At 45.3% G+C, this 19,036-nt stretch overlaps 1 protein-coding gene across 2 annotated transcripts in view; it reads right to left on the bottom strand.

The window, feature by feature from the left end:
- ZNF330 (zinc finger protein 330) overlaps nt 1-17,770 on the bottom strand; it is a 39,912-nt gene extending 22,142 nt beyond the window's left edge. Inside the window, exons 1-4 of one of the 2 annotated variants that reach the window (XM_063458459.1) lie at nt 17,672-17,770; nt 16,650-16,779; nt 912-931; nt 728-798 (exon numbers count right to left, since the gene is read on the bottom strand). In XM_063458459.1, coding sequence (XP_063314529.1) covers nt 728-798; nt 912-931; nt 16,650-16,769 — 211 coding nt within the window. In that variant the 5' untranslated portion in view covers nt 16,770-16,779; nt 17,672-17,770. Of the gene's footprint in view, nt 1-727; nt 799-911; nt 932-16,649; nt 16,780-17,660 lie in introns of both variants that reach the window. The other variant, XM_063458460.1, reaches the window with a different exon arrangement.
- Nucleotides 17,771-19,036: the final 1,266 nt, after the last annotated feature.

Here is a 19,036-nt window from a genome sequence, read left to right as displayed (position 1 = left end):
CGGGCGTTCTATGCCGTCCTTATCGGGGTGGATCTAAACGCCGAAGGGCTGCATAGAACGTCCCAGCCGGCGGTCGCGATCCTGAGGACTGCCTGGGAGCTCAGGCATTCCCCCTCGTTCCGATATAGCTCTCCTGGGCCATGTGATCATGGGGTGATCACATGCCCGTAATAGCCGGCTTCTGCAGTGGCCGCGGGGGGACTGCCTGAGCAAGTTAAAAAAAGTTTTAAAACACTATTTAACTTAAATAAAAAGTACTTAGATCATATATACAGAGGACACCAACCCTTGCAGTTCACTTTAGGAGTGCCATATAAATCACTGTTTAACCCCTTAAGGACCAAACCTCTGGAATAAAAGGGAATCATGACATGTCACACATGTCATGTGTCCTTAAGGGGTTAATGTTAAACATAAGTATCCATTCTGATTTTGTAATGTATTGCTGTCTGTACTTCAAACAAAGAAAAACTAAATAAATAAACTCCTTATTAAATGCCTTTAACTCAAGGTAACATGCAGCCAGTAAGAAACAGAATCATTAAAGTGATAACCATGGAAACCAACTAGATGTTCGTGACTGTGGCTCCAATTTTATCACTTTTCAGAAACGTTCCTTATACATAACCCCCATGAGTACACATTGCAAGTATCAATGTAGCATGAGACAATCTAAATTTATCCTATGCTAGAGTAGTCCTTTCTCTCACAGTTCATCCACACTTACCACACTGAGCACACATAGGTAACTTTTGCACAGAACTGCAAAAATAACAAAATGCTCTGTTCTTCTGCCGTCTTCATTTCATACATAAAAAAAAAGAGGAAAAGGAAAAGGCAAATTATTTGGCAGTGAAAGTTATTGACAAGCACTGTAAATAGCAACTGAATAATGAACGTATTGAACTTACCTTTGACATTTGTCACACTCCTGTAAAAAAAAAAAAAAAAAAATTATTTATGAGAATACAACTTACATTTACATAAAACAAATCCCAGCCGTGCTTCCTTACCCTGTACTTTATGTGATCGCTCCCACAGAGTAAATTATCACTTTGCAGTGTATATGTTTACATAAGAACTATAGGCCCACGCCAATCAATGAAACAATAAAATGAAAGCAGTCATTGGTAAATTATCCCTGGAAAAACTGCTACAATAAAATAATAAGCATTTCACACCACGCTATGACTCAAAGGACATGTATGACATTATGAGTGGCAGGAGAAAAGAGACTATAAAGATATCACAGCTGCTACCACATTTATTAAATTCAGTTTGTTCCTACCCTTCTCAGTTGCACAAAGTAAAAGGAAGCAAAGCTTTAGGTAGAATAGTTAATATAGGTCGTTTAGAATCACATTGGACTGTCTTTCTCTTTAGGTCAAAACATGAAAAACTGAATCACCCGAATTACTACAGCAGACTAATGGTTCTGATGCCAGGAGTCCCCAGGCCCACATCCAAGGGTTAAGAGTCAAACAGTGTTTGAATGGTTTGACATGTACCTGGTTTCACCATGCATAGCAATGTGGCTCCTCTTCAAAGATATCGCTAAAACAGAAGTTCCTCTTGAATTTTACAACCAAAAGCTTAATGAATAAGTTTTGGTATAGAGATCATGTCCATAGAGTTTAACTGCTCAATTCTCTGGCATTTGGGAGTTGTTTATGCAGCCCAGGTCACTTCACCCTGCACATGATTTGCACAGCCTTCCTGAAAGCTTTGTGTAAAGTGAGATCGAATGTTTAAACTTCCTTTATTGCACAGTCTGTTTAATTTAGAATGTCTTAACTACTGCTCTAGTAATACTCATCTAGACCCTACAGAAGTCTCCATTGTGTGATTGAAGTTCAATTTACAGAGCAGGAGATACAAAAAAAATCTAAAGCAAGTTAACATCTGACTGGAAGTGAAACCATTTTCCATGTAGGCTGTGAGTCGCAACAAGGAAGGTATGGCTAGGTCTGCATAAACAGAAACAAAAGTGATTTAACTTTTAAATGGCAGAGTATTAAGCAGTGAGACTGCAAGGGCATGATCTATACACCCAAACTGTTTCATGAAGCTAAATTTGTTTTGGTGACGATAATGTCCATTTAAATATATCAAAAAACTATTTTTTCCTGTTTTGGGCAAAATTCATTTTGTCAGCTGACACTCTAAGCCAGGGGTGCTCAACCTTTTGGCAGTCAAGTATAACTTTAAAAAAATTTGTACATGTCATGGGCCACACAATAGAAAACTCTCATACAATAAAATAGCAATGCAACGAATGAAAAATGATTTAATAAGATCACTGACTCTGCTTATTTGTTTTAACTAATAAATCAATGCTAGGAACTACTTCTGTGGTAGCAAATCAGAATTTGTCCTCAATTTTGACTTCGAGTGCTTCATTCAGTTCACATAAAAATATGTTTTTGAAGAGGGAGAAGAAGACTCTTGCTGCATGCATGCTTAAATTGCCAAGTCTTCAATTTTCTACATACTAGACACTTCATTACATTTTACTTAAAAGTCTGATTCACATTGAAGGTCAATGATTTTAATCTGAAGGTCCCCTTGAGTCCCCATTACAATCATTTATAAAAATGAACTTAATCTGTTCCCTTAACGTATTTTAATTTTCTACAAAAATTAGTGGCACTGGTGTTGCCAATTAGCAGTCACTTGTACCTTTGAAACAATATACAGATATACTGATTAGGGTCTCCACTGGGGCCCCATTCCTGAAGTGTCCAGTTTTTGGGGAATCAGAATTTCTTAAAATAATAAGCAGATTCCTTACCAATAGACTCTGGTGTTAGTTAACACTTATGCACAGAAATCTTGGACTCCCTTGCTATATACACACACATACACAGACATATAAAGTAATGGGAGAAATTAACAATTCGATAGAACGATTATCTGTTTTCCTGGCACTATAGTGCCCTGAGGGTGCCCCCACCCTCAGGGTCCCACTCCCGCCGGGCTGAAGGGGGAGGAAGGGGGTTAAACACTCACCTTTCTCCAGCCGGGCTCCCTCGGCGCTGGGGACTCTCCTCCTCCTTCCGCCGTCATCAGCTGCATGTGCGGCAAGAGCCGCGCGCACAGTCAGTCCATAGGAAAGCATTCTCAATACTTTCCTATGGATGCTTGTGTCTTCTCTCTGTGAAAATCACAGTGAGAAGCGCGGAAGCGCCTCTAGCGGCTGTCAATAAGACAGCCACTAGAGGCTGGATTAACCCATATGTAAACAGTTTACAGCAGGCAGGGTTAATCCTAGATGGACCTGGCACCCAGACCACTTCATTGGTCTGGGTGCCTATAGTGGTCCTTTAAAGCCGATAATCTAAATATTTACCATAATCGGTATAGGTCTTTTATAGGTAATTTACAGATATTAAAAAAAGATTACTCTCCCAGTCTCTATATACCATCTTCTGTATACAGATACTCCACTGACCAAGCATGAACTGACTGCCTGAGAGTGATTGGAATGTGATTGCGGTCAGTATGTTGAGTAAATGCCAGATCTGTGAAGAAATTGTGTTTCCATTATAAAACAATTAAATAAACAGAATATAGGCACCGGATATCGTCAGTCGGCCTGAACGGTGACAGATAATCTGTATCGGCATCAGCTATGGAGAAATTATCACTATCTTACCATTTACTTCATGTAAACAGGTACGATTTGTTAAATTCTGCTGCTTAGCCTAAGCCCAAGTTATAATCATACAAATTTATATTCCTAACTAGACCCGAATGATACACAATATTTTTGGGGGAAGGAGTCGACTTATCTGCCAAATATAGGCCTAAACATATAGAGAACCTCTTATTTTTGGAGTGTTGACTTATATGCTGGCATACACTGATCATCCACACAACACCTACCAAATACCATGTAGTTCTCCCTCATAGTGCCAAAATAGCTCTGATGCGTTGAGGCATGGACTTGAAAATAGGGATCGACTGATATGGATTTTTTTTACAGCTGATACCAATGTCGATAATCTGTGAACTTTCAGGCCGATAATTTACCGATACTCTGTACATTTACCATTTTGAAAAAATAAAATTTCTACACAAATCTTCTGTTAACTGAACATGTTTATTATTTATGCTAAAAAATTTTAAAGTGGTAAATGCACAAAATAAACATGCCAGACAGATTTTTTCATGTTATCAAGAATATTTAAAAACCAAAGAAAAAGTTACCTGTGCTCTCTCCTAAATCCCTATGTATATTTAAACAAATGGAGGTTATTTAATTACTCCAATGGCCATTGGAGGGAATATATAGGGGTGTATATATAAAAAAATACCCCTCTCTGTCTCATTAGAGATAACACGTGCCATTGTAATGATTTAATCAAAATTATTCACTTCACCGGTGAAAAGTTTTATTGTTGTTGCGAACAGTGTATATGGTACATTTAGTAGCTCTTGACGACTGCTTTGGAATATATTTGAAATCCCAACACAATCAAAGATATACATAATGCAAAGCAGAAACGATTTGCCTCATTCAAGTTTCAATCTTCAGAAAAAAATTGGCATTGGGTGGAATTTCACACATCCTGCTATTTCTCATCAATCATCACAAGCGCCAACTCATGGATACAGGCATTATTTGACGCAATGCACAATATATGCCTATGGCACCTCATTGCGGCAGCATAAGATTATCTATTAAAGTTCATGCAGTCTTGAGTGATATCCCATAGGCCTAATTTTGTACTCTTGCACAGGAGATGATGCATGGCACCAAGGATCGAGAGCACAAATATCCCCAACTAACCCTCCCCAGCCTACACCATACACCTTGGTGAGAGATTTGCAAAATAATGCAAAGACTCCACAGCTGACACTGCTGCTTTAGAGGGGCACTAAGAACATTATAATACTATAGCCCGTCATACTGGTTATGGTGCCAGGAATCCCCAGCCGGTATCCCTCAGTAAGGAGTCAAATCATTTGTGAATTATTTGACATTTACCTGATCCAAGCCCACAGTCCTTCTGGTCTCCTTGATACAGTTAAAATGGAAGTACTTATTTTGCTTTGGCTATATCAATTTTGTGCAACTTTTCAAAACATTCTGATGTCCTAAGTCAAACATATGCTGAAAAGTTGCACCCAACTGACATATATTAAGTGGAATGAGAACTTCTACTTGAGCTGTACCGAGGAGACTGTAAGGACCACCTGCATCCCGGGAACCCAGGTAAGTGTCACACAGTTTCCAAATGTTGTAGTGGTTTATGGTGCTTAGAGTTCCCCTTTAAGCAGTAGCGGGAAAGAGAAAATAAAGCGCAAGTGTTTCTGTCCATGAATAAATGTATATAAAAATAATCAAGCCTGTGTATGACAAAAATCGCTACATATGTATAAATGCGTTTGCAAGTATGTTTCAAATAAGAGAATATATGGCTAGTTTGGTAGCCGAGTATGATAAATACTGCACATATTTGTTTAAGAAAGACACCAATAAGGTTAATTTGAAAGCAGTGCTTTTTAAGTGCCAGATCAATTAAAGGCACACTATAGGGTCAGGAACTCAAACATGTATTCCATACTATCTAGTGTTAAAAACACCATTCAGTCCCCTCTGCCCCGCCTAATTATAGCAGAATCTTACCTTTATTCCAGTCCGCTGATGCTGGCTCTGTCTGCTTGGCTGACATCATCAGAAGTGTTGATCTAAGTCAATCACAATGCTTTCCCATGGGATTGGCTGAGCTTGTTAAGGAGGCAGAGGCAGTCAAACACAGTCTTAGTCAATCAGCAGCTCATCACAGAGATGCATTGAATCAATGTGTCTTTATGAGGAAAGTTCAGTGTCTCCATGCAGAAGGTGGAGACACTGAATGTAAGTGCTGCACACTGTGCAGCACTGCCCCATAAAGCACCTATAGTAGCCATCTGAAGAGTGGTCAGTGAAGGTATCCCTATGCTGTAATGTAAACACTACCTTTTCTCTGAAGAAAAACAAAAAAACAAAAAACAAAAAACAGTGGTTACTGCAAAAAGCCTGAAGGATTGATTATACTCACCAGAACAAATACAATAAGCTGTAGTTGTTCTGGTGACTAGAGTATCCATTTAAAAATTTGACTTGGGGGCGTGGCCTGACCAGGGAACAAGCTGGACGCTCGGGAGTAGAGCTCCGGCACCCTAGCGCTGAATATAGCCCACAAAAGCGAATTTTGCACGCAAAAACATTCCATAATGGACAAGAAAAACACCAAAAAGCACCCTAAGAAAGGACCGGACACTGGGACATCGGTGCTGGACATGCTCACAGTCCAAAAGTCGGGGCCGGCGGAGAGCCAAGATGGCGCCGGAGCGGGCCTCTCTTCGAGGTCCTCCTCACCACGCACAGCGGAGCCCTCTGGCCTCAAGGCAGGTGATTCAGCACAGATCCTAGCCAGGCTGACAGAAGTGCAGACATACCTGGCAGGAGAAATAGAACGGGCCACCTCCGTCCTACGCACTGAAATCTCGGCGCTGGGCACCAGGACCTCCCAACTGGAGGATCGCATGGAGGATACGACCCGGGCCCATAACTCAGTGGTGGCGCACGTGAAGAAACTCGAGGCCCAAGTTGCAGAGATGGAGCTGGCACTGGAGGACACAGCAAACCGCTCCAGGAGGAATAACCTCCGGCTGCGGGGGTTACCGGAGCGGGAAAACGAAGGCCCACTGCAGGAAGTGCTTCTCTCCATTTTTCGACCGCTGCTACCAACGTTGCCGGCAGAGCAGTGGTGTATGGAGAGAGCACACAGGGCACTCCGAGCCCAAAGACAGGACACCAACTCCCCAAGAGACGTGATCATCCGCTTCCTCCACTTCCAGACTAAAGAGGCACTAATGCGGAGAAGCAGAGAAGAGGAGATACAACATGAGGGAGCCACCCTGCAGCTCTACCAAGACCTAGCCCCCAGTACTCTGCAAAGGAGGAGGGAATGGAGACCGGTGACTGAGGCCCTAAGAAAAGCGGGAGTCCGGTATGCCTGGGGCTTCCCGTTCAAGCTGCTGGCTTTCCGAAATGGCGAGGCTCGGGTGCTGCTGCCTGGCGGAGACCCGGAGAAGTTCCTCAGAGGCCTTGGAGTGCAGATACCGGTGCAACTGTCACTGGGAGCGGAGACCAGAGAGGAGCTCTTACCTATGCCGACGGAGTGGCAGGATGTCGGAGGACGGAGACGCTAGCGACCGGACCGGGTACAGTAACTAATGGCGCAACGAGGAGAAGGGGGACTTGTAAGCAGAGGAGGGAGGATCTAAACTTATTTTTGGGGCTGGGGGTAAGGGCCCATGTAGCAGCCACGGTGTCCAGAGTGTGGGAGCCCCCGAGGGTATCCCCCTCTTCTATGGGCCCCTGGGGAAAGGGGTCAGTGGCCATTTGGGAGGGGGGGAGGGGGGGCGGGGGGGCTCGTACCTGGGGGTCCGAGTTTGGACGGAGGACTGGGCAGGATGGGCATGGACGGCCGCAGCCTCAGCTCCACAGGACATACCACCGCTGAGGGACAGAGAGCCTGACCGTCACACCGGCAGACGGAACTCTAGGCGGGAAACAAGTGGGGTAGTTAATAGAGGCGGGAGGCAAACGTTTGCAATATAGGGGGGATTTAGCAGGCATACACGTGGAGAGCGGGGAGGGTGACTCCTGATGGCGGGAATTGACGGGGAGCCACATACTCCCACAGTATAACACCTCATACAACAACAAACGGAAAGGAGATGGAATTCAGGGGGACACGAAGAAAGGGTGTAGCAGGGAGATTAAACACCCCCTCCCCCCCCCCCCCCCCAAAAAAAAAAAAAAAAAAAAACAACAAGCACCCACTGAACAACAAAATGCTCGCCCCTGTCCTGGGGTCCCTGCCCCCCACCCCGACAGAGACAGCCCCCTTTCGAGACGTTTCAGAGCAGTAAGGGAACCGCCCTCCCAGACGCCTAGTTCTAATGTTATGAAGTTATAAAATTACAAAGTTACGGGCAGGCGCGAGCAGCCAGCATGAGGTATACCATACAGGAATACAGAAGGGGCCATGCCGCCTGCCTCGCAACCAATATGATCAGGCGGCCTACCCCTCATCACGCTAGGCACACAAGCCGGCCAGGAACAGTTGTTCCTACTTGTTTCTCTTTCTTTCTTAAAATACGCAAGAGTTCATATCCTTCATTGCAAAATCGTTCATTTCAAACAGCGCAAATTGGTCAGTTAGCCATACATACCCACCTCGCTCGAGCGCGGAGCGCAGACGAGATGGGGAAATGTACACCCCATACCAGTCTGGCAACAGATAAGTCCAGACGACCACAACCGAGCACTGTACGTGCTCACCTTTTGTTTTCTTCTTCACTCTCTCTCCCCCTCATTCTTTCTACCCCCTCACCCTATCCCACCCGCTCCCAGTTGCCCTCCCTCCCTCCCACCCTGGGGGTTGTGACTTTCACTATAGGATGCTATACGGTGGAAGCGAACAGAGGTGGGCATGCCATAGGCATCATCCATAACCTACCCACATGTCACTAAAATTATCTTCTTTAAATGTAAAAGGGCTCAATACGCCGACCAAGAGACGCCTCCTATTCAGGGAACTAAAGAGAATGCAATCTGATATAGCCTTTGTACAGGAGACCCGCTTACCGAAACAAGCCTCGTTCCAGCTAAAAGATCACACGTACCGAACCACTTACGAAGCCAGGGCCCTCACTAAACACAACGGAGTGGCCATAATTATCCGTAATAGCTGCCCACTGCACATAGACACCATAGACGCAGACCCTAAAGGAAGGTACATCATAGCCTCCGGCGCCTTACAGTCCCACAAGATACACCTCCTTAACATATACGCCCCGAACCAACCTGACCCAAGATTCTGGGACGACTTAAAGTCCAAACTACAGACACTAGGACACGGCCTCACTATATTAGGTGGAGACCTAAACGCAGTAGCAAACCCCGTAGTTGACAGGAGTGCGCTAGGGGACGGCCCCAGATCGCAGGGAAGGGGAGGGCAAGACAAATTGCTCCATGGGTTCATCACGGATGCCGGGTTGGTGGACGTGTGGAGAGCACATCATCCAAGCACGAGGGACTACACTTTCTATTCGGCCCCACATGGTACGTACTCAAGAATTGATATGTTCCTCATCAACGACAAATCACTAGACAGAGTCACGGGATCTGACATAGGTTCCATATCGTGGTCAGACCACGCCGACATCCACATCACCATTGGTAACTTGTGCAGTAGCTCCCCGTGGACATGGAGGTTGAACGCCTCACTACTAAATGACCCAGAGATTGTAGAACAGGTCCGCAAGGACATAGTGGAGTATTTCGAATACAATACCACCCCAGACTTGCAACCAGAGACAATATGGGCAGCACATAAAACGGTTATACGAGGGACGCTCATTAAATTAGCGACCGCTAAAAAGAAGGCAAAAGCCCAAACCCTGACGAACTTACTGACTAAGCTACGGATGCAAGAACAACAACACAAGAGACAACCGGACGACGATTCATTTCGACGACTAGAAGAGACTAGACTAGCCATACGCACCCTCATGCTAGATGAAACTGTTAGAGCAATGACCTGGTCCAAACGCACGTTCTATGAACGTGCCAATAAAATGCATACCCTCTTAGCTAGAGTCCTAAAGCCGAGAATGAGACGTGGACACATAGCATCCATCCGACATCCAGATAACTCTGTTAAAACCGCACCTAAGGACATAGCAGAGGTATTCACGGAATACTATGAATCCCTATACAACCACTCTCCATCCACAGAGACGATGACGAAAAAGGACGAAGACGCCACCCTTAGGTTTATTAGGGACCTAGGACTCCCGACGCTCCCAAGAGAGGCAGTGGAGGTACTAGCCGCAGACATTACCCCCGACGAAGTAGATCGGGCGATAACTACCTTAAAAGGCAATAAAGCCCCAGGACCCGACGGGTACGACGGTAGTTATTATAAGGCCTTCCGTGAAGAACTGGTGCCACACCTAACGACAGTATTCAACAGGTTCCGGATGGGAGGCACCCCGAATCCGGATATGTCACTGGCCACCATAGTGCTTTTGCCAAAGCCAGATAGGGACCCCCTCGCTCCAGGTAATTATAGACCAATATCCCTCATTAACCATGACATGAAACTTTTAGCTAAAATCCAGACAGAACGACTGAACCCATTCCTAAACTATTTGATAGATGCTGACCAAGTAGGTTTCATACCTAACAGGCAGTTATTCGAAAACACTCGAAGAAACATCGACCTAATATGGCGTCAGGTGGCCACAAAGACCCCAACGATACTCGTTTCGCTAGACGCTGAAAAAGCGTTCGATAGAGTGAAGTGGCCCTACCTCTTTATGCTACTGACTCAGCTCGGGTTTCCCGAACAGTTTATGACCTTACTAAGAGCCATGTACAGCAATGTCCGAGCACAGGTGAAGATAGCAGGAGCCCAGCTCCATCCCTTCCAACTCTCTAACGGAACCAGACAGGGGTGCCCTCTCTCCCCTCTACTTTTCGCCCTATCGTTAGAGCCGTTACTGCAAGCTCTGAGGAAGCACCCACGGATACAAGGTATCAGGGTGGGGGGTAAAGATTTCCTGGTATCAGCATATGCGGATGATGTCCTCCTTGCGCTCACCGACCCGGTGCCCTCAATGAGGGCCCTAAGTGAGGTCTTGGATGAATTTGGGACCTTCTCCGGTTACAGGGTAAACATGACGAAGTCTAGTGTTCTCCCACTAGGAGTACCGACAATGGCAATGAATCAAATACAGGACGCACATAAGATAAGAGTAGAACACCAAACACTCAAGTACCTGGGTATACGTCTGACAACTAAACCAGAAAACCTATACGAGCAAAATTACACCCCAATGATGAAACAACTGATTCGGGAGATGGAGACGTGGATGGACAGACCGATCTCCTGGATAGGGAGAATACACGCTGTTAAAATGAATATCTTGCCAAGAATTCTGTTCCTGTTTCAGGCGCTGCCCATCCGCGTCTCCAGATCCTCCCTACAGCCCCTACAAAGGGCGATAGAAACCTTTGTCTGGCAAAACAAAAGACATAGAGTCTCTAGATTTATCCTGTACCGATCTAAGACGAGAGGGGGTCTGGGCCTACCGAACATCTACTACTATTATATAGCTACTCAATTAGCACAAATAGCGATGTGGCACTCCCCCCCCGGCGAAAGAAAATGGGCAGACATAGAATCCTTAATGACGGGTGTTGATCTACCGCAGCTATTAATGTGGGTCCCCAGGGAACATAGGCCACCTATTAGGATCACATGCCCGACCATATCAAACTCTCTGAGGGTGTGGGACACCTTCAAATTAAAATTCCACTTAGCGTCCGACCCCTCGCCCCTTACACCATTCTTACGCAATAAGGCCTTCATCCCCGGAATGACAGCTAGAGATTTCAGGAATCTAGAGAAGATAGGCCTACAACGCATTTGTCAATTATATGAGGGGACGGAAATTATCCCCTTTGACACATTGAGACTGCGAGGCCACCTTACCCCAGCCGATTTCTTTAGGTACCTCCAAATCAAAGATTTTGCAAAAACACCAACCATACACACAGCGGCCCGAAAAAAAAAGACCTTCTTTGAGCGCATTTGCCTCCAAGAAACTATACCCAAAGGCATGATTACGCTCCTGTATGCCCACCTCTGTTCCGAAGCCAGGGTATGGGGTAAATTAACCTACACAGATCAATGGGAACGTGACCTGGGCGAAACCCTGGAAGGTGTGGAATGGCAAGAGATATGGGAGGCTAACCATTCCTCATCAGTGTGTGTTACCCTCCAGGAACAATCTATAAAAACAATGTTGCGCTGGTACACCACACCAGTTAAGCTGAATCAAATGCAAAAAAACCCAACAGACACCTGCTGGAGGGGATGCGGCCAGAGGGGAACGTACATCCACATGTGGTGGGAATGCCCGCAAATAGGCACATTCTGGAAGCAGATCCAAGACCTAGTCTCCCAGGTCCTCTCTAGAGCTCTGGACCTGGATCCGTGGCTCTTCCTATTAAGCAGAACCATAGACGGCTGGCCTAGACACGAGCAAACATTAATCCACAAAATCACTCTAGCAGCCAGGAGATCGGTGGCCTCCGGCTGGCTCAAACCAACCATACCTTCCAGGGCCGGGGTCATAAGGCGGATCAAGGAAGTCCACTTGATGGACAATTTAACGGCTAGATTACGAGGCACCTTAAAAACCTTTCAGAAGGTATGGGAACCGTGGGAAAACTCCAACCTGGCCAATCTCCCATAAACCACCTCAACATGGCCAACACAACCTAAGTACCCTCCCCCATACCCCCCCCCCCTCCTCCCACCCCCACCTCTCATTCTGTTCTCTTTTCTATCTCCTGTATACGGTTCGACACGAACCAAAAATTCGACTCACAAACGATGTGATATAAGACGATCTCTCAGGGTACTCAAGTCCCTCACCACACGAATCCATTAAGAAACAACACCCGAACAGACCCCACAGAGGGTCACTGAGCAAATAGTGGGGAGCAGTCCTCAAGGCAAACAAACGAACAGGGGAACCACCGATAGCTAGGACCTCCTGATCAGTAGACCCTACAAGCACGGGCGACCAATAGTACTAGGTGGTTTGACACAAACGCGATTTCTATTTACCTATGTATACAATTTGTAATCTGTACCATAACGTATTTGTAACCTTGGTTGACCGCATTCACACCACCCATGTCGAATACAAATAAAGAATTAAAAAAAAAAAAAAAAAAAAAATTTGACTTGGCAATGGCTGCTAAAAAATTTTAACGACACGGAGGCTCCTATTATGCTGCACTCTTTCTTTATTTCCCTCAGAGCAGCAAAGAAAAAATATAACATTAAAACGGTATGATAACAATAAATAGCATGAGAGGTACTTCTTCCTAGCGACAGGAACAGCCAATCAGCTTTCGCTCTCCAGCATAATGTGTTTTACACCCCACCTCCTATAGAATGTAAGTTCAATTGAGCAGGGTCCTCTTCAACCTATTGTTCCCGTTGTAATTGTCCTATTTATAGTTAAATCCCCCTCTCATAATATTGTAAAGCGCTACGGAATCTGTTGGCGCTATATAAATGGCAATAATAATAATAATAATAATAAATTATTTTATTAACGACACGGAGGCAAGTATTATCCCTCCCTCCCACCAGAAGATTGAGTGGATTTGGGTAAGTTGGGTAAGTAAATCTTAAGAGTATAGTATCCTGTTTATAAGTGTCTACAGTTCAGTTGAGACTACTAATAATTAATATCATACATTTATAATTGATGACAGATAGTATGATTTATGCATTCATCCAGTTTTATACTCCGATATTACCATATTTTTTCCTCTCTCTTCCAGCTTGATTTGACATTGCACCTTTACTGGCATACTCTTCTTGTTGGTGTGCCCATGTTCTGTGACACATTTGTCTTCGTTCGGGATTACAAGAAAGAGGAAGTAGATTACGCATAATCGCCTATTATGCTGGAGAGCAAATCTGATTGGCTGTTCCTGTTGCTAGGAAGATATACCTCTCATGCTATTTATTATCATACCGTTTGAATGTTGTACTTTTTCTTTACTGATGAGGGAAATAAAGAAAGAGTGCAGCATAATACTCGTCTGTGTCATTAATAAAATCATGACTTAACGTCACGTTAATAGTAAAATCTGTGAATTTTAGGCAACCTTACCTAGAGTTAAATGATCATTAAAAAAGCAAGCATCTTATGCATGACAAAAACTTTTTGCTAGGAACCTGAACAGTCTCTTTCTTTAGGAAATATCAATGTAACACCTCTTCTTGTTTAGTGTCCCTATAGTATATGATTTAGTGCATATAAAGAACTATCCACAACATCCACAGTCATTCAGTTTTTGGTAAAGGCATCACATATTGCATTTGGCTGTGTCTTCATTGAAGATTATCTGTGAGATTGTTTATCTGAGTTTGCATGTATCAGATCAAACAATACACTAATTTCTTCAGTAATTAAAAAAGTGTATGGAAAGGGCGTGGTTAGCTGAGCTACTGAGCGGTCGTGCTTTTGCAGAGCTCCCGCTCTACAGAGACAAAATTTACTTTTTTGCCCTAAGGTGTATCACCCACGAAGATTACAGCCCCCGGGTAACTTACCCCGAGAGAGATGGGACGAAAAAATAGGAAAATTACACACGCAGAGGGTGCCAGCCACTCCAATATTCGCCTAGCCTTTACCAGGCCATCCTCACAGGCCCGACCAAACATAGCGCTCGGAGATCCGCGCGGCTCCAGCGACTCTGAGCCGTCGCAAGACGAGGAGACGGCCCAAGCACCCCAGGCTTACAGCAGAGTGTACCAGAGGACGGAGTCCGACTCCGACAAATCCCCCTCTACTAAAGGAGACATAAAAAACCTCCTCCGAGACTTAAGGGAGGTGTGGAAATCGGACCTCGCTGGGGTACAGGAAGAGATCGGGGGCCTGAGACACCGCATGGGAGGCACAGAGACCAAAGATGAAGAAAGAGGGAAAAAACTGGAAGACACTAATACCCGCATAGACATACTAACCCAACAAGTACAGTGCCTATCCCGCACTGTAACCTCCCTGGAATCACGACACCGACGGAGGAATGTTAGGATCCGTGGGGCGCCGGAAACGGTGGGCCAAGAAGCCTTGCCAGATTTCACCCGCGAAGTCCTACAAGCACTTGGGATCAAGGAGGACGGCGGAACACCAACCATTGTCACAGCCTTCAGAGTACGAAAGGCTCCTACAGCACCCGTAGATGCGCCACGGGACATCATAGCCGTGACCAAAGACATTAATGCGAAGACCTCCATTATGGCCCGTGCCAGGCAAAAAATGAGCCTACTAATAGCTAACTGCAGGATCTCGATATATGATGACCTACCCTTTGCGATCCTCCTCGACTGGCGCAAGTTCACACCCGTAACCCGGATCAGGTACCGATGGGTACTGTTGGGCACCTTGGTGGTGTCACTGGGAGATACGATACACACACTGACGGCCTCCGAGGACCACACGGAGTTCCTACGGAGCCTCCCGCTGACGGATCCGCGCACCACAGCACAGCAAGCGACAACCCCGAGGACAGCGGACCCAGGCCCGAAACAGAAAGGCGGATCTAGCCAAAACGGAGAAGCACGGCATCTAGGACCCACCATAAAACTCTCCTGATTGAGGGCTTCCTGGCTTCAGCAGAGTGGCAGGGGGCTCCAAGGCGTACCCAGGACCACACAGGACCAACATATATACTCACCCCACACCACGTATCGAGACGGCCCTGTCATTATTGCTACGGAGCCAGACAAGACCAGAGACACTGACACTGAACTTGGGTCCAGTATTATTGCACTCATTACTTAATAATTTTTATTTTATTTTTTCTTCTCTCTTATTATTAAGATTTTATGTTATTTGTTATGTTCTTCAGGCCAACATTAAAAGGGACACAGGCGGCCCCAAGGGGACACATAGGCAGTGAACACCTATCAGTCAGATAGGGTGGGCGACGGTAAGGGCTACGGCAACACCGAGGCGCGCACAAAACTCGCCAAGAAGTAACAGACCAAGGCACCTCATAGGCGACACTTGCTCACACGCTCCTTAGCTAGCAGACCTACCTGCCTAACCAGATAGAAGGAGTTGTCGGCCTGGTATAACCACCAACGGCACACCCAAGGCACTAGACCGTCGCCCATACAGAGACTCAACAAAGACGCACATAGACAACCTACCCACCAGCCACACTCTCCGTCTGAGAGATGTAAGGGCACAATCAGCCACCCAGGACAGATAATCCCATAAACCACGGGATGGACACACACAAGGGATATACCTTGCACTACATTACATTGATGTTTTTCCCCTCACGTCTTCCCACATTAACATCACTCCACCGTAAATGCCGAGTTGACTAAATCTACATGACACAAAGACAGACCACAAACATACCCATAATGGGACAAGAATAGTATTAACTGATCACTCACTACACAAAACTGTGCAACTAAATGTCGTGATAATGTATACTGTGACACACCTGCAGCTGCTGTCGTAGCTCTGCGGGAATGTTTGTAAATCTTTATTGCACAGCCAAAATAAAGAATGGGAAAAAAAAAAAAAAGTGTACATTAGTATTAATGGAGGGGACATGAAGTGAACCCCACTGTGTTCAATGTTATGTATATAGGTAAAGATCACCACACATTTAAACCAAATTCAGCAATAAAATGTAGTGAACTTCTATAGTTCTTTTTAGCAAGCGTACAAATATAAAATTTTACCAAATAAAATAGGTCAGCATATGGGAAAGCCAGGTTTTACCAAAGCAACTCCAAATTTAGGTTACAAACAGTCCACACATTGGGAATAGTCTAAGGCAAGAGTAGGCAACCTTCAGCATTCCAAATGTTATGGATTACATCTCCAATACTGATCTAACAGCCGTAATGCTGGCAAAACATCAGCGGTAGTTCAGATGTAGTTCACAACATCTAAAGTGCTGAAGATTGCATAGCTGAATTGGACATTTTACAACTCTGAGAAGTAATAAAAATTGATGCAGTTACCATGGAAGCATTACAGGGGTGTTTAGCCAGATCCACAGTTCCCCGATTGGCTCTTATCTGTTTCTCCCTTTCTCTGCGATTCTCTGCCTTCTTTCGCGCTCCAGTCTTCTTTTTGGGCATCTTGACATCACTAGAAAAGTGAAAGAGACAGTAACTAAATTGTAATAGTTGTTAAAACAGCCATCTAAGCATCAAAATGCTCAGTACTGATAATGCCAGCATGTCCCTGGAACCGATCCCTAATCCTGTGTCAAAATATGTTTTGGAGTAGTTGGCCACAAACTGAGAATTCCATGGTTGCCAAAGTCCTGGCCCGTTTCCATATTGTAATGCAGAAAATGAAGGAGGTAGCGCCCAAGTTTATGTCAAACAATTCATAGAAAGTCCAACATTAAACGAGAGTACACAACATAACCCACATTCTAGGTAAAACAAATACTATAGGAGTTAGTTATTTTGCTTCTTGTGTCACTTAATCATGGCAGGTTTAGTTTGCCTTCTCTTTATTAATTTACTTTATTTTGGCATCCTATGAATAATGCACACATGGGAGGGTTATCATTTTATCAGTCAACAGGAAAAAGTGATACCTGTCGAGTAAAATATAAAATAATTAGTTAACAAGTGTAATGTAATAACATTTCAGAGTTAAATTGACAAACGTTAAACCCCTGTGTCTGTGTGTAAGAGAGCAGCAGTGGGACCTGTATAACGTGACTTTCCAATAACTGCTGGCAACAGCTGCCAGACTCCAACATGGCCGATCAGGACTCAGTCAGCGGCCGTATCCGGTCAGCACCAGGCCGCACAGACCCTGTACAGACTGTGTGCAGACCGCTGACCCAGGGACTGCTCTCTAGTCACACAGAACACATGGGCCACACACACACAGGCTGGCGTGGGAGAATTTACAAGCACGGGTTTGTTGGGGGATATTACGATGCGTTCGCTAAGGGAGGTATACTGTGAGTATAGCAGTATGGTGTCCATGCCCCGCCATGCTCACCGTACCGGGCACTCACCGAGCGAGCCGACACTAACAGCACACCTCTACCGCTCTGCACGGCTTCCTCCTCTGAGAGCTAGCGTCCGTGACGTGACAGGAAGCAGTAGCCAATGAGCAGCCGCCTTTCATTCCGCCTGACACTCACAAAACGAGTCGAGTTCAATAGTACCTAGCTTGTGGGTGCTCCCTGTGAAAATCAAAGCAATCTAACGTGTGAAAGTGTAAAAAAGTACATTTATGAATATTAAACTCAAAAACATGCACAGCTTACTTCCTGCCACATTATTCTATCAGGGTTATTCATTAAACTCCATATTGTAGGTAGCTTAATTCCCAGTGGCAACATTTAGGCTAAAATAGACACTACATATACTACAAATGAGTTAGTGTGATGTAATTCCAGTAAAATACAAGTTTAGCAGGCTAAGATTGCCACAAGGCATATGTATGTATATGTGTTTGTAGTATCAGTTAGTTAATTACACGTAGCTAAGATACTGTTATCACTGTACTGACCAGGTGCAGGAATGTAAGAACTGGAATTACGCGTCCCTCTCCTTTGTATCAGATGAGCCACGTGGTTAGACCGGATGGATGAGTTTAGACTCTATTTATTAAATAGGTTAAGGGTATGTGTGGGTGTAGTTAATTGTGGGAGGAGCTACAGTGCTATATAAGGAATGTACTCTATGTATTCAGTACTCAGACTTTGCTGTATTTTGGTGACGCTAGTCCCTCTGAGTCCCGATCGGTGATCCAATAAAGAATCTCTTCCTTCCTGAAGAAACCTGTGTCCATCTCTCTGTGCTTGGCTTCCGTCAGTTTCTCCGGTATCATTTGGTGCATTGGCCGGGAAGCTCATCGTTCAACGGTAGCTGAGAGGCAGAGGCGTGAGACGGTCTATCTTTGCCCACGTTCTCTACGGCTGCACCCCTGAACTTCTGCGTGGACCTCCCTTCGTCTCGGCGCCACTGGTCTGTTGTCCAGGAGATCATCGGCCTCTACGTGAGAAGTGCTGGGGTGTCCCCGTCGATGAGTGTGAACTCAGGTTCAGGAACGAGGAGGTAAGACAACTGCTGTTTTAGACGGCAGGACCCACTAGGGGTATACCGATTGTGCGGTAGGCCCAAAGGGGTTTTGAATCTGTGTATCTGCCCCCTCTGTCGGAGGGAAGGAGCGAAGGCGCACCGCTCGATCGAACGCTCTTTAGTCAGACCGTTTGATTTGGTTAGTCAGGCGGGGTCCTGGTGTAAATAGCCCTAGCCGGACACCGGTGTCTTGTCTAGACTAGCGTTCTAGGGTGTATATTACGTTCGCTAGGTCGGAGGGACCGGGAGACTAAGCGGCGCCTGTGTAAATTCGGTTCGCTAGTTCTCATCCT

The sequence above is a fragment of the Pelobates fuscus genome, chromosome 6 (assembly GCF_036172605.1).
Source record: "Pelobates fuscus isolate aPelFus1 chromosome 6, aPelFus1.pri, whole genome shotgun sequence".
Lineage (NCBI taxonomy): Eukaryota > Metazoa > Chordata > Amphibia > Anura > Pelobatidae > Pelobates > Pelobates fuscus.
The sequence above is the reverse complement of the archived record's forward strand: the minus strand, read 5'-3'. Positions and strand labels throughout refer to the sequence as shown.